Below are 16,665 nucleotides of genomic sequence, written 5' to 3' on the forward strand. Positions count from 1 at the left end.
ATTTATAGCTCTTTGGCAAATGGAGCTCCCTCGTAGTCAATGAAATGTTTTCAGAAATAATAATAGCTACCGAGTTTTTGTGTCCAAAAGAACTCATGTATCTTAACCCTGTTAGGTGGTTTTAATAAAGGTGTGGTGGTGGGACTGAAAATTCATAATTACACTGGGGAATTTATATGTATGAGAAATAGAAGACATAATAGAAGAATATACTTCGACATGGTTACATTTTTTCCAGATGAATTGAATTCATAAAAAAAATCCGTATGACAATATTTTATAGCAGTGGGTTCTTTTAGTTCTTACTTGTGACCACCACAAATGACTAGTTTGCTCATTTTCAAAGAGAAAAGAATGTTTGGGTGTTTTTTTGTTGTTTTTTTTTTTTTTTTCTGGACAAATGCTGCAAAAGCATTTTCAGTTGAAGTTTTTTAATTAACATACTTTTTAAAGATTAGATCTCAGGGAAAAGAAAAGGTCTTCTGTGCTCCTCTATGTAGGATGTAGATAGTATGACAGTCGCTTAGCTTTTCTGTGATCCCAATTATTTTTTGTGGTTAGTGCATCCTCCCATTAATGTGATGAGTTCACCGGGAAGAAAACAGACCTGACAGTTTTTAGTTGAGGGTGGAAATTCTGCTTTAAAACATGGCTTCTTTACGTTATAGTATTTCCACATAAGCATAGAGATATATTAGTTCCTTGGACTGAATTTGCTCTGATTTTCAAGGTTTAAGGACATTACACGTCTGTACGTGTCTATAAATATCACTGATTCAAGATGGAAACATTAGACATCACATAAATCTATGAACTAGCAACTTTTCCCCATAGTATTAAATACTGTGAAATGCCCTTATATTGAGTTGAGACTGTAATTCCTACAAAGGTGAAATTCTGCTCCAAGTATAGAACTTATCTGGCCTAAGATGCAAATAAAAATAGCTCAAACGAACACACTGAGGCTGTTGAAGGTGGCAGCAATTGAGACTCAGTTCCTACAGTTGTCATTTCTCCCATGGCTGCTTCTACTCAGGGTATATTAATGTGACATAGTAAGTTAGCAAAAAGCACAATGAAGAAAAAGTCCCAACGCAGCGTAAATAGTTTGGGTAAGTTGTGTGAAGACTGGCCTCCTGGGTTCCATGTGTTTAATTTGCTAAAAATGGAAAATTGCCTGCTAAACCCTCCATGACCCTGTCTGGTAGCCCGAATGAACGCTAGTTCACCTTCCACTGTCTTTATGCTCCAGCTGCTGACTCGGCGTGCATTGCTGGAGTATTAATTTTAGTAATGCACGTTCTAATTCATCCTGCCCATACAGTCTGTCTGCTGGACACAGGACTGTTTTCAGTTTCCTCCTTCCAACCGTCTGCCAAATCATTTCAGAATACATTCTTTCATACGCCCCGGCTCTCAAACCATTTGGAGCAAAGTCCCTCACCTATCCTGGAGAGACTACTTCTGCCCTAGTGGATGGTCTGCAGCCTGGGGAACGCTATCTTTTCAAAATCCGGGCCGCAAACAGGAGAGGACTGGGGCCTCACTCCAAAGCCTTCATTGTCGCTATGCCAACAAGTAAGCACTGTGTGTCTGTGCCTCTCTCTTCATTACTGCTAACTGTGGTGTGTTACTTTGAATCATGCCCTTGGGTTTAGTGCTGCTCTGTTGATGATTTGGGGGGCTAAATTTGCCTATTGATTTCTAAAATATCTTTGTTGTTCCTTTAGAAATTAGTCTCCCCGGAGACTAAAATATTATTGATTGCTAGTAACATGAATTGCTATTACAATATTACAGTAACACAAACGTATTAATTATGTGATTAACCTCATATCACTGTATAATTTAGGGCTTTTTGATGACACGGGAAGAACATTTTTGCAGGTGTGATGTGACATTTTTATGTGTTAGCTCTCCTCAATTTCTAAATAGCACTGAAAATTTTTAGTTTATGTTCCATTATTTTGGAGTGCAGCTTTAGTGGGAAGAATTTTAAGTACCTTGTGTGTCTGACCACTCTGAAAATTAATAAAATCCAAAATTGGAGTGAGGCATTTTTGGACTGTATTTTCTTTTCTGTTTCCCCGTATTGACACCCGATATCGGTAGCTGTCTCCTTCACTGTGATGTGAGGATGGCTTCACAGTGTATACTATAATATTCAACCATTCTGTGCTGGAAAAAGTGAAATGGATGAGGTTTGCTCCCTCCGGGTCCTCCATTGCCATATACAGTCTCCTTCTCTCCCCGCATCCCTTCCTACATTCAACCCTGCTCTCAAGAAAGGGTAAATTGTAGGGTACGTGTCATATAATGTTTTGCCTACACGAGGAGCCTTTTTAGTTTAGGCCTTATTTTGAGATTGCAAACGTATCTATTATTAAAGGGATTTTAAGTAAGAAGGAGGAAGCAAGTACCCGCATGTTAGGGGCGGGGAATAGGGAACACTTTGTAACGTCTCAAAAATTACAAATTTGTTGCTCACCCTTCACCTGCACATCACACACAGCACATCCCCATTTGGTCTTGAGTGTAGATCATTCAACATTTTGTACCAAGCTTATGTGTATTTCTTGCCTACATCGCTAAGAATGGCTGTAATACATCTGTAATATCCTGACAGTTATGTTAAGAAAATCCTACATAAGATCTTGCATTGCCAAAATCAAGGATTACTTACAAGTACTCCTTTCAAAATGCCTGCAGTAATAAGCTGTGACATAACTTGACTCAATTTCTAGAAATGTAATACAATTTGCTAGGACTACTATATCTTTACTTAGAACAAAAGAGGTGTTTAGGAGAGACTGCCATAATGTGGAAAATGTGTCCAATGTCTAAAGAATGAGAAATTATAATGACTAATTATAAATGCCTTCACACGGTCATGTTAAATGCTCACCGCATGTGGCACGGCTTTCAAATCTTTTTTGACGGCAAAATCTTTGAAAACTATTACAGCTGGCTCTGGCGTGTCCGATGTGCAGAAAACCCACGCAGAGGATAACTGGAAGCCTGAAAAGCCGGAGGTGTCTCCCAAAGCCCCCACTTCCTCAAAACACACTCATTTGCCTGTTTCTCCCCGAGGCAGAAATGTCAAGAGTCCTCTTCTTGACTTGAAGAACAAAATATTGGCTAATGGTGGGGTGCCCAGGAAACCCCAGGTTCACTCCAAGAAGACTGCAGTTTTAGATCTTCAGTCGACAGAAATCACCGGCAAGGAGGAGCTGGATTCTCGGGGAGACCCACCAACCGCGTCCTCGGAGACTCAAGACCAGAAGCCACAGCAGAGGCCACCAAGTAGATCTGTCCCCCCAGCCCTTGCTCCTGGAAGGACTCCAGCCAGAGCTCACACACTAGCGCTGCCCCGAAAGGAAAGTGTAGACAGGGCTCCCTACCCTCGTCCAGGGGCCTCCCCTTCCGCGCCAGCCTCGTCTGCACCCCACACGCCCACTGAGGGCAGCCCTCACCGCCCTTCAGGGGGGCCCTTCCCCAACCTGCCCTCCAGCTCTGCTGACAATGACTCGGTGGGCCAAGAGGAGGAAGAGCCAGCCGCAGGCTCCCCGGCCCCCAAGGACACCGCTTCCCAGCGGCCGCCTCCCAAGAGCCCCACCCACGCTCGGCCAGCCTTGTGGCCCAGCCGCCAGGCCCCCTCCAGCGCCCTGCGGGACAGGAGCCCTGCGCACCACGGCACAAAACCAGCCTTGCCCGCTCGGAGGGCACCCCATTTGGGGGATAGGGAGGAAAATTCAGATGCTTCAGTCCCACCCTCCAAACTTTCTCCTCCCCAGGGAGGGTCATCTCGGGTTTTGCCCCCTGAACCACACCCCGGAGCTCCACTGTCCAGGGGCTGGAAGGCTGGGCACGACACCCCAGCTACCAAGTCCAGTGCGCCATCACAGTCCAAGTCGTCCTCGTCTTCTGGTGTCTCCTCAAGGACACAGGCCTCTGAAGGAGGAGATGCCTCTGATGGTGCTGGTGACAATGATACAGAAGATAAAGGCAGGCAGGCTGAGGCCACGGCTCCCACGTCCCGGGCCCGGCTGCCAGCGGGTCCGCCTGTCTCTGGGCATTTCAGTTTGTTCAGAAACAAGCCCTTTGCTGCCCACACGAGATATCCCAGCCGGTTTGGCAGCGGCCGAGGACTCCGGCTGCATCCCTCCAGCTCCCCACCGTCCACCGTGTCCCCCCGAGTTCACTCGAGGGTGAATTCTCAGTCAGCTGCTGACCATACGCACGGCTCGAGTACCCACAGAGACGGCGCGGAGAGTGAAGCAGAGGACGAGAAGCCGCTTCCCGCCACCGTGGTACACGACCACGTGTCCTCCTCCTCCTCCGCCTCCTCCAGGCAGCCTTCCTCCCTGGGTGTGGATCACCTCAGAAGCAGCCCGCAGAGAGGGGTGAGCGCTCAGCGGAAGGAGCCCCTGGCGGAGAACCCCAAGTCCGCGGGCACTGTGGCAGGTGCCCATCCTCAGGGCAAAGCCCTGCCCCCCAAGGCGCAGGATGTTCAGCAGAGCACAGAAGTGGCTGTGGAGCGGGGCTACCCCAAAGCGCAACTGGTCCCCGCTCGGCGGTCACAGCACCACCCCGGGGCCAGCGTGCCTTCCTCCGAGGTCTCCGTGGCGCAGCCACAGCCCCGTGGTCCCCAGAACAAGGAGATGGGGCGTCTGCCGGCCAACCCCCAGCCCGAGCGTCCCCACCCCGCGTCGCAGGAAAGCGCCTCTTTCTCGGACCCCTACGCGGCCAGAGGCAGTCAGTCCCCTCACACGGCCAACTCCCGAGGGGTGCTCCCCACGTCTCCCCACAATCGCAGCGAGGATTCCGAAGGCCGATCTGGCGGAACCCCCCACGACGGCGCAGAAGCAGCGGCCCGGGCCAGGGAGGCCACCGCGTCCCTTCCCAAGCACAGCCAGCTGGAGGCTCAGGCAGGAGGCGCGGGCGACAGTCACCTCCGCAGACCCCCGGTCTCCCCGCCGAGGCCCGGCAGCCCCCGCCCCCAGCCCCTCGCCCGCCCCAGGGGCCCGGGCCGGTCGGGGCCCCAGGCTGTGGGGAAGAAGGACCCAGCCTCCCCGTCCAAACGCCAGCCCCTGCCGTCTAAATCTCAGCAGTCCGTCTCGGCAGAGGAGGACGACGAAGACGCGATGTTTTTTAAAGGAGCAAAGGACAAGGACCCTCTGTCTTCCTCTGTTCTAAAGTGGCCCTCCTCCTCCAGCCCCAGGGGCGGCAAATACGCAGACGAAAACAGCGCTAAGGACGAGACTGAGCCCCTCGTTGTGCCCGCGCCTCCCAGGGTGAGCGCCCCCCAGGACGAGAGCGACGCTCCAGTGCAGCGTCCTCCCCCTCCAGGCAGCCCCCCGAGAGCCCCACACCTCCCGCCCCGGCCCCCCCACCGCAGCCCAGCCACCGCAGGCCCCGCCGCCCGGGTGCGGCTCACCACCCGCGCCCCTCCGGCCTATGCTGCCACCACCCCCATGCTCTCCTTGCGCCAGCGCATGATGAACTCCAGGTTCCGGAACCCTCTGGCCCGCCAGCCTGTGAGGTCCCCTACCAGGCCAGGTAATGTGCCTTTAACTTACCATTCTCATTGTGGCTCTCAGTAGCGTTCCTAGCAATTTTGAGAGGCTTTCATTTTACCTTATTGGGTGTCCACTGTGTCGCCGCACTGTGCTAAGGGCTTTGCAGACGGAACGTGATTTCATCCTCTTAACCTTGCTTCTTGCCTTGTTTCTCCTGGTTTTCGGGTGAGGAAGCCAGGGCTCCGGGATCTGAGCGGTTTGCCCGAGGTCAGACAGCTTCCCATCCCAGATGTGGATTCCCCCCCACCCCCCAACCCCGCCCCTGCCCGATCCTCTGTCACATGCTGCCTCTTTGAATTCCTGAACATATGCTCTTAATCCGTGAAAATGTGTCACGGGTCGTGATGCCAGACTCGGGTTCCTGTGTTGTAGGTTATTTTTAGTCCTTCACCTGCCACGGTAGATTTAAAGAATCCACAGTAAGGAATTGGGTACCTGTGTAGGCTTGACCTCGTTCTTGTTGATTCTCAACTTAACACACCCTGGGACAGACTCCGATGTGTCGCTTCGACTTTGCAGTCAGTGAATGTTGTTTAAAACTTCCAGGAAAAAAAAATGCATGTTAAGGATGATTGTCACACAGAGGAGTAACAGGCAGATGTGTGGCTTACATTGAGGGCAGAATGTAGACAGCTATGAATTAGAGTCTGCGTGGACCCCAGGGCAGAATCCTTGCTTGGAATTTGGGCATGATGGACGATTCTTGAAAGAATGTATTAGTGTTTGTTAGTCTGTACTATGTATTGTTAGTTTGGCCCACTGTAAAGACATAGAACAATGCACCATGGAGAGGTCAGTTTTCTATTAAAATGGACTACTTTAAGCAATTCTAAGACCTTGATAATAGATGTGAAATCCACATTCCCTGGTGGATAGCAGAATTTCCATAAATATTTAATTTTCATTAACTATTTGAGCAAGAAAAATAAGTCTCTGACCTGCAAATAGTTGTCAGAAAGCCCAAGCACTTGGTGCTGTGGGTGGGGCTGGGCCAGAGCGCTCCCAGCGCGGACCTTGCACTAACTGTAGCTGATCAGAAATGCCCAGAGATGAAGAGGAAGGGCAGGTGCTAGGAGCAGACAAGAGAGCAACGGAAGGGGTCCCTAACTGAACCTTCTGTTTTCTCTCTGCGCTAACACTTCTCAAGCAGCGCCAAAGACGTGAGCAAGCTTCGAGTCAGCCCCGAGCGTTCACACTTGGCGACTGATGATTGGACCTGATTCAGCTAGAAATAGTTGTTGGGTTTAGTATAATCTGAGAAGAACAGGACAGCATCTAGTCTATTTTAGAGGTAGTGTTCTCCATCCTTCCAACTCTCCCTCTGTCTTCCGACTGGCTAAAATAATGCTATAGCCATTACTGTCTTAAGCTTTATCTAGAAAATTTACTTACTCTGGACTGTCACCTTTCCCCAATATTGTCAGAAAACTGTGACTTTACTGTACTTTTAATAGACATTCATACTGGGTATTTGGAAGTCACAATTTAAGACTGGCATCTAATATGTATAAGCTATTGGTTTAAAATCCTGTTTAGTATTTCTTTTAGAAATGATATGTTACTGCTTAGAGTTTGGTATGAAACCAACTTGACAGGAGTGTTGAATTTACCAGATTTTTTTTTTGTTGTTTTTGCTGTGTTTTTTCTTTCATCTTTCTTTCTTCCGTGCCATGTAGGTTATAATGGCAGACCAAATGTAGAAGCAAAAGTACTTCCTGGTAGTAATGGAAAGCCAAGTGGACAAAGAATTATCAATGGCCCTCAAGGAACAAAGTGGGTAGGGTAAACTTCTTTACACATACCAGTTATTTTCATGCTGTTGGGAGGAGAAAATGGTGGGCATTTTGCAACAATAAACGAAATGGTATTTCATTTTTCTTCTCTAGTTGTAACCACTCAATGTCAGTATACATGCATGTTGTTTCTTCCAGTGCTCAGAAAGACCTTCATTCCCCTGAATCACTAGTGTGCTTTCTTCGCATTGCCAATAAAATAAAAGGGGCCTTTCTTTCCCGTTTGCTTTGACGGGTTAGGAAAATCACACAGACGTATGTTCCAACTGCACGCTAGTGCTTAGCCTCTCAAATGGGCTTCTTCTGCTTCACCTCTGATAGCTTTATTTTTATTGTTTTTCTTATTACTTAGATTAACTAGTATACACATGTTTTCCCTGTAAATTGTCTCAAATCCTTTGCAAACAAAAGGGTAAAAACAAATGAGCAAATCAAAACATACTGAATCAAACAGGCAATTTTTAACAGATCACCTTTTGAATTTTCCAATAATTGTTGTTTGACTGAAATAAAAAATAATTATTAGTATTTTATATATGCTTAAGCTTTAATGACTTTCACTTCCTGAGGTTAAGATAAATGCTAGGGATTTCTTGGCAGGTTAGAGGATAATGGGGAGAACACTTTACAAAGTCCCAGGATTTAAAATATTTTTCATTTTTCATTATTCATTATGCAATTATTCATAGTTTGACTGGGAATTCCTGGTCAAAACTTCCCCTTTATGACAGTAAGATGTAAGAAAACATATTGAGAGACTCATAAAAGTTTTAGTCACAGGTAAAAGATACATTTAATCATTTCTCAAAGGAACAGGAATTTATAAAGGAAGAATGTATATTAAAGCAAAATGTCATCGTAAATGATTTTTGCAAAACTTTTTTTTTAAGTTTATTTATTTATTTTGAGATAGAGAGAGAGGGAGGGAGGGAGGGAGAGAATGAACAGGGGAGAGGCAGAGAGAGAGAGACAGACAGAGACAGAGAATCCCAAGCAGGCTCCAGACTGTCAGCGCAGAGCCTGACGTGGGACTCAAACTCACAAACGTTGAGATCATGACCTGAGCTGAAATCAAGAGCTGGATGCTTAACTGACTGAGCACCCTTCATTGTAAACAATTTTGCATAGAAACGGTATGGAGTCGAGTTCAAAAGTAGGGTTTATACAAATGAGTTTTAATTACCAAGACAGCACCCAACAAAGTGGCTTCCTCCTGTGGCCTTCTGTGCAGTCATGGTTCTCAGACATCATGGGACTTGTCAGTTAAGGTCTGGGGTAGGGCTAGGTAATTAGCATAGCAGACAGTTTCCCAGCTGACGCTGAGGCTGCCGGTCCAGGCCACACTTGGAGATCCACCAGTGTATATAGAATGAGCTTGTTTCTTAACAGGGATGGTAATAGCTTCCCCTCGCCCCAATTTTATGATTCCTTAGAATATGAAGTTTTTGCATGCATTCTATATTAGGCAATTTAATTACAAATTAATTTGTTATAGCAACTTCGATGTTTAACATTAACAGACTGATGGAAACATTTCCTATTTTTAATACACTAGCAATACATGGTCATGGCTGGAAGTTAAAACAATTCAGAAATCTATGAAATAGATATATTTTAGGCTAATAAATACCCCAAACTACGCCTCAGAGAAAACCATTACTAACAGTTTGGGGTATGTCCGTCCAGAGTATTTTTCCCTGCAGTTTTAAGCTTACATATACACATGGATATATTTTTATTTCTGCAAAATAGGCAGTCCTGTAATCTGAGTCTGTAGCAGTTGATGTCAATATATGTAGAATTGCCAAATCTGTATCATGGGCTGCTAGCATTCCACTGTATGGATGGGCCATAATGTATTTAACCCCTTCCTTCCACTCATGAACACTTAAGTTGTTTCCTGCTTTTCAGCATTACACACAGCATACTAAATGGTAGCAGCATTTTGCACATGTTTTGCGTATTTGAGAAACTTAAAACAATTTACATATTCTATGGGTAAACAATAATGTGACATTTACACTTCATTCTTAAACCTTGCAAATGATGTGGACAAAAATAATGTTTCCTACTCACATTATGGTCTCCTTCTGTGGAGGCTTCATGCATATGTTTGTGTAGTTGGATTAATGCTCAGTATATTCTTTAATCTGTGTCATGGGTTTAGGTCGTGGATCTCGACCGTGGGTTGGTATTAAATGAAGAGGGAAGGTACCTCCAAGATTCACAAGGAACTCCTCTTCGGATTAAACTGGGAGGAGATGGTCGCACCATTGTGGGTAAGTGACAGTGGTTTTTCGGCCACAAAAATGTTCTGAATTCGCTGTAGAATAACAGCCCCCTCCCCATTTGTGATGGGGGCCCTTGGTCCAGTTACGTTTAGCCATGTGGAAAGGAGTGCCCCACAGGGGCAGAACGTAGCTTTTCCCCTGACACAAGTGTAGTTATACCCTTGCTTCAGATCCCAGCCTCCAGAAAAGGTGGTGCTCGACTTTGTTCTTGAAATAGGGCAGCCTAGAGCCACAGGAGGCAGCAAACCATGGCACGAAGACCAAGCCCTGCCTGCTGCCTGCTCTTGTAATGCCTGTGAGGTCAAACGCGTTTTTGCACTTTTAAACGATTGGGAAAAAAATCAAAGAATAATATTTGTGAAGTGAAAATTATTCGAAATGTACAGAAACACTCCTTTGTGTACTCTCTATGCTTTTTTTTTTAAATTTATTTATTTTGAGAGAGAGAGAGAGAGAGAGAGAGAGCGAGTGCTCACAAGTGGAGGAGGGACAGAGAGAGAGAGAGAGAGAGAAAGAATCCCAAGTAGGGATTCACAAAGCCTGATGCGGGGCTCAAACTCACGGACCTTGAGATCACGACCTGAGCCGAGATCAAGAGTCAGATGCTTAACCAACTGAACCACCCAGGCGCCCCAAAGTTTCATGGCAGAGTTGAGTAGCTGCAACATAAAGCTTAAAATATCTGGCCCTCCTTCTCCTCTGGCCCTTTGAAGAGTGAGTTTGCCACCCCTGGTACAATGTAACACTTTTCCTCCTGAGGCTTAGGAATCCGGAGGAGGAAAGAATTACTTTCCTTACCAGAGACTAAGAGTCGTTTCAAGGTAATCGGACATATCGATGAAGTATTTACATATTTAATAAGGTAATACAGAGTAATGGGCAATATAATAAGCCCAGAAATCTCTGGATAACGGCAGACATTGCTACCTCTGTTAACATTCTTTTATTCCTTCCTTTGCTTTTTACTGTTTAAAATACACAAATACGTAAGTTTGAGAAGACACTCTGCGTTTATTTTTTACCTCCTCTGGATTATTTCATCTTGTTGCACGGCTTTGGTTCGGTTTTGTTTCAGATCTGGGAGGGACGCCTGTGGTGAGCCCTGATGGCCTTCCCCTCTTTGGGCAGGGGCGGCATGGCAAACCTCTGGCCAGTGCCCAGGATAAACCCATTCTGAGTCTTGGAGGGAAGCCCCTGGTGGGCTTGGAGGTTGTGAAAACAACCACCCGTGCCCCCGCCACAACCACACCACCCACCACGACAACCCCAAGACCCACGACCACCACCACCCGCCGCACGACCACCACCACACGTCCAACGACCACGATTCGAACCACTACGCAGACAACCACCACCCCTGAACCCACCACCCCTGTTCCCACCTGTCCCCCTGGGACCCTGGAGCGGCACGATGAAGATGGCAACCTCATAATGGGCTCCAGCGGGGTCCCAGAGTGCCACCCCGAAGAAGGTAACGGCCTTCGTTGTAACGGTGGCCCACGTAACTAGCATGCTGCGTTTGAGAGTAGAGTCACAGAGGCTGCAGGGAGGGGTAAGTAGGTCACCGTGGAATGGTGAGTAGAGGCGTCTCTAGTCCCACGGGGTTTGCTCAGGACACCGTGTCTCAACTGGGGCTGCCAGATTTAGCAAAGAAACGTACGGCATGGGACATACTTAATATGAATAATGATTTGCCTGGCAACCCTATCACAACCCAAGTCAAAAATGTAGCTAAAACATGGAACATGACAAGTGTGGACTAGCGTTTCCCCAAGTGGCTATTACTGGATCATCGTAGATCCGCACCTGCTGTATTTTTGTAATGAAAAGGTTCTGTGATTAGCTATGTGATTTAAACTAGGTTAATGATCTCTTATGGTTGGATTGTTCAGATCACTGAATAGCCTCATTGTGAGTTTCCAAGAAGAGTAGTGTCCTGAGCACATTTGCCAGCTGAACACTTTCTTGATCAGCGCTCCCTTTGGAAAATGCTGATCCTTGAGCAGCTGGGCTCTGGTGGCTGCAGGGTAGGACTGCTGTCCGCTGGGTAGGGCTGTGTCATTTCCCCTGCTGCGGGACACCCAGTCAGGACTGTCCTCTGCCCCTGGAGTGTCTGCCTGCTGAGAGGGGCCCATTCCCCCTGAAGCAAGGACTCTTCGGTCTGGTCTCAGGGGAGCTGCAGAGTCATCATCTTTTCCGCTCAGTCCCTGCTCAGGCTGCTTCGTGAGAGGTCATCCTGCATTTGTGTCAGGCTCGGAGGAAGCAAACTCATCCTCTTTCCCTTAGGTTGAGATGAATCGCAATGTAGGCTGTAAAACATGTCTTTTTAAGCTGATGCAGAGTGAAGGCGCTTCATTTCAGGAATCAATTTGCATGCCCGGTCTTTTGCACAGCCTTGTTGACCATGATAAGCCCAATCAACTTGAACTTGAACGCTGTATTCAAAATGGGAATTCTGTTTGAAGTCGGTCTTCCCGCAGAAACGCTCCAAATACACAGCAACATTGGACACATCTAAAAATTCACACCAAAGAACAAGGAAACATGCTGAGGAAGAGGGCTGTTGGGAAGATTTGCACACTATCATTTAACCCAGTGACCACGAATTGGAATTTACCTTTGGATTTCTGGTATGAAAATATTACGTACTTCCCTTGACCTTTTACTTCTGCATACATTGGTGCATTCATTTTTGTATTTTTTATTTAAAACCATTTTTTTAGTGTTTATTTAATTTTGAGAGACAGCGCATGAACAGGGGAGGGTCAGAGAGAGAGAGGGAGACACAGAATCTGAAGCCGGTTCCAGGCTCTGAGCCATCAGCACAGAGCCTGATGCGGGGCTCAAACTTACAAACTGTGAGATCATGACCTGAGCCGAAGTCAAAGGCTTAACCAACTGAGCCACCCAAGCACCTCAGACATGTTTATTTTTCTTTTAATCGAGGTATCATTGGAACAGATATTTACTTAATAATTGTTTGCAACCAGAAGAGTGACTATTTTGGATTTGAATTACTACCATTTTAATGAATATTTGCATTTTCTTTTGTCTACTTTTACAGAGGGCTTGTAGCATATTCATTTCATTTACTCTGGATTTTTGGACTTTTATTTGGCTTGAAAGTCACTTTTTCATGGTATTTTTGTTCCTCCTCCTCCTCCACCTCCTCCTCCCCCCCTCCTCCCCTCCTTCCCCTCTTTCCCCTTCTCCTTCTTTTGCAAATAATGATGTATGTGTATGTTTTTTTACTTCATTTATGTCATCCTTCTGTGTCCCTAGCCCAGGCCGAATTAGTATCCAAGTGTTAATTATAATTGGCCTTTAGGCAGCATTTTCAAAATAAGTACAAATCAATACAAGGTCTTTGAAAAAACTAAATTTAGGGAAAGCAACATGTAATCTTTATACAATGTTAAAATGTACTATAATTATTATTTAAAAGTTTTTCCTGTATGGTTGACCTTCCTTTTTTATTTAGACTGCTCCACTGACAGCTTTATTTTCTTCCTCGTATTAATTCTAATCATAGTTATTTTCATTTAAAAATTTTAAAATTATAGCTTTCTTGAGATATAACTCACATACTATAAAGTTTACCCTTCTAAACTGTATAGTTTAGTGGTTTTTAGTATACAGGGTTGTGCAACCATCACCACTATCAAATTCTAGAACATTTCCATCACCCCAAAAGAAATTCCATACCCATTAGCCATCATTCCTCGCTTCCCCCTCCTTCTAACCCCTGGGAAACCACGAATCCACTTTCGGGCTCTATGGGTTTGTCTATTCTGGACATTTCATAGAAATGGAATCCAATATGTGGCCTTTGTGTCTAGCTTCTTTCACTTAGCATGATTTGTATTCAAGTTTCATCCATGTTGCAGAATATATCTGTACTTTATTTCTTTGACTGCTGATCAGTATTCCATTGTGTGGATAAACCACATTTTATCCATTTACTGGTCAATGGACATCTGGGTTGTTTTCACCTTTTGGCTATTATGAATAATGCTGCCATGAACATCGTGTACAATTTTTTTTTTTTTAACACCTGTGTTCAGTTCTCTGGGGTATAGGTAAGAGACTTGCTGTGTCCAATGGGAACTCTGTATTTATGTTTTTGAGGAACTGCTAAACTGTTTTCCATAGTGGCTGCATCATTTTACATTCCCAGCAGCAGGGTATGAGGCTTCTGATTTCTCCACACCTTCACCAACACTTGTTATTGTCTGTCCTTTTCATTCTCACCATCCTAATGGGCGCAAAGTGGTACCTCCTGGTGGTTTTGATTTACAGTCCCTAATAACTAATGATACCGACATGGTGGGTTTTTTATACTTTCCAATGATAGGTTCTGAAAGTGAAGGCCAGCATGATTAAGTTTTGGGTCTAGATCAGCCCTGATTTAGAATTGAGTACATTCATTTGATAGATGTTTTGTCTTTATCATTTTGGCAGGTGACATCATTTTGAGAAAACCCTCGCGGTAAACTAAAAAGCGATAGAGTAGCTCTTGTTTTGTTATTCTGGTTTCATTCATAATTTTATCAAATAAAATAAAATTAGCAGATGATCACTAATCATCTGCATGTGGATCAGGTGTCTTGGGAGATAACAGAAAAGTAGGTGACATGCCTCTGCCTCTGAAAAGCTCACAATATAATGGAAATGACAGCAGGTAGAAACAACTCACTCTCTTGTCAGAAAACCAAGTTGTGGGGCGCCTGGGTGGCTCAGTTGGTTAAGCAGCCGACTTTAGCTCAGGTCATGATCTCATAGTTTGTGAGTTCGAGCCCCGCGTCGGGCTCTGGGCTGACAGCTCAGCTTCGGATCCTGTGTCTCCCTCTTTCTGCCCCTCCCCCACTCACATGGTCTCTCTCTTTCTCCCTTTCTCTCTCTCAAAAATAAATAAACATAAAAGAAATAAAGAAAGAAAACCAAATTGTTCATTTATAAAATAAACCAGGACAAGCTAAAGATTGTTTGGCAGTAACCCAGAGAGCTCTCCAGGCCTAAGCCTTGGTGTCTCCTCTGACTTATTTTGCCCTTTGATCTCCACTGCCAGGTCTCACTGCCCACTCATTATTCCTCCATCACACTTCCTTTTCCTTTAAAGTTTTTATTTTAATCACCCGGTGCTCAACACAGCAGGTGCACTCCTTAATCCCCATAGCCGATTTCCTCCTTCCCCTGCGCCCACCTCCCCTCTGGTTGCCATCAGTTTGTTCTCTATAGACAAGAGTCTGTCTCTTGGTTTGTCTCTCTCTTTCTCTGTCTCTCTCCCCCCACCCCGCTTTGCTTGGTTTTTTTGTTTCTTAAATTGCTCATATGAGTGAAATCATGTGGTATTTTTCATTCTCTGAATGACTTATTTCACTTAGCGTTATACTCTCTGGTTCCATCCATGTCATCGCAAATGGCAAGATTTCATTCTTTTTTTATGGCTGAATGGTATTCCATTGTATATCTATACCACATCTTCTTTATCCGTTCATCAGTCAGTGGATAACCGGGCTGCTTCCATATCTTGCCTGTTGTAAATAATGCTGCTATAGACATAAGGGGTGCATGTATCCCTTTGAATTAGTGTTTTTGTGTTCTCGGGGTAAATACCCAGTAGTGTACTTGCAGGATCGTAGGCTAGTTCTCTTTTTAACTTTTTGAGGAGCCTCCATACTGTTTCCACAGTGGCTGTGCTAATTTGCATTTCCAACAACAGTGCACGAGGGTTTCTTTTTCTCCACATCCTCACCACACCTGTTGTCTCTTGTGTTTTTGATTTTAGTCGTTCTGACAGCTGTGAGATGATACCTCATTGTGGATTCAATTTGCATTTCCCTGATGATAAGTGATGATGAGCATCTTTTCATGTGTCTGTTGGCCATCTGGATGTCTTCTTTGGGAAAATGTCTGTTCATGTCCTCTGCCCATTTTTAATTGGACTATTTGTTTTTATGTGTGTCAAATTGTATAAATTCTTTATATATTTTGGATACTAACCCTATAAAGGGATATGTCATTTGCAGATATCCTCTCCTACTCAGTAGGTTATCTTGTAGTTTTGTTGATTGTTTCCTTTGCTGTGCAGAAGCTTTTTATTTTGATGTAGTCCCAATAATTTATTTTTGCTCGTTTCCCTTGACTCAGGAGACCTCTCTAGAAAAAGTTGTTATGGCCGATGTCAGAAAAATTACTGCCTGTGCTCTTTTCTAGGATATCTATGCTTTCAGGTCTCACATTTAGGTCCTTAACCCCTAATGAATTTACTTTTATGTACAGTGTAAGAAAATGATCCAGTTTCATTCTTTTTCATATTGCTGCTCAGTTTTTCCAACCCATTTGTTGAAGAGACTGCCTTTTTCCCATTGGATATTCTTTCCTGCTTTGTCAAAGATTAACTGACCATATAATGGTGGGTTTCTTTCTGAATTTTCTATTCTGCTTTATTGGTCTATGTGTCTATTTTTGTGCCAGTACCATACTGTCTTGATTACAACAGCTGTGAAGTCCAGAATTGTGATGCCTCTAGCTTTGTTTTTCTTTTTCAAGAGTGCTTTGGTTATTCAAGTCAGGTCATGATCTCAAGGTCCGTGAGTTTGAGCCCCGCATCAGGCTTTGTGCTGACAGTATAGAGCCTGCTTGGGATTCTTTCTCTCTCTCTCTCTCTGCCCCTCCTCCACTTGTGAGCACTCTCTCTCTCTCTCTCTCTCTCTCAAAATAAATAAACTTTAAAAAAAAAAGCATAGAGAGTACACAAAGGAGTGTTTCTGTAAATTTCAAATAATTTTCACTTCACAAATATTACTCTTTTTCTTGTCTGTTTGCTGTGGCTAGGACTTCCAGTACTATGTTGAATAAAGGTGAGCGGCGCCTGGGTGGCTCAGTCAGTTAAGTGTCCATCTCTTGATCTCACCTCAGGTCATGATCTCGCAGATTGTGAGATCGAACCCTGGATTGAGCCCTGCACTGACAGTGCAGAGCCTGCTTGGGACTCTCTCT

The 16,665-nt window shown here is 44.9% G+C and overlaps 1 protein-coding gene across 4 annotated transcripts in view; it reads left to right on the forward strand.

The window, feature by feature from the left end:
• Positions 1–16,665, forward strand: part of FNDC1 (fibronectin type III domain containing 1) — a 107,595-nt gene that overhangs the window by 59,268 nt on the left and 31,662 nt on the right. For 3 of the 4 annotated variants that reach the window (XM_086708252.1, XM_086708255.1, XM_025925619.2), the window contains 5 exons: positions 1,390–1,578; positions 2,965–5,559; positions 7,256–7,356; positions 9,540–9,651; positions 10,739–11,134. In XM_086708252.1, coding sequence (XP_086564378.1) covers positions 1,390–1,578; positions 2,965–5,559; positions 7,256–7,356; positions 9,540–9,651; positions 10,739–11,134 — 3,393 coding nt within the window. The remainder of the gene's footprint in view (positions 1–1,389; positions 1,579–2,964; positions 5,560–7,255; positions 7,357–9,539; positions 9,652–10,738; positions 11,135–16,665) is intronic. The other variant, XM_086708253.1, reaches the window with a different exon arrangement.

The sequence above is a fragment of the Puma concolor genome, chromosome B2 (genome assembly GCF_028749965.1).
Source record: "Puma concolor isolate L17-30 chromosome B2, mPumCon1.1.hap2, whole genome shotgun sequence".
NCBI lineage: Eukaryota > Metazoa > Chordata > Mammalia > Carnivora > Felidae > Puma > Puma concolor.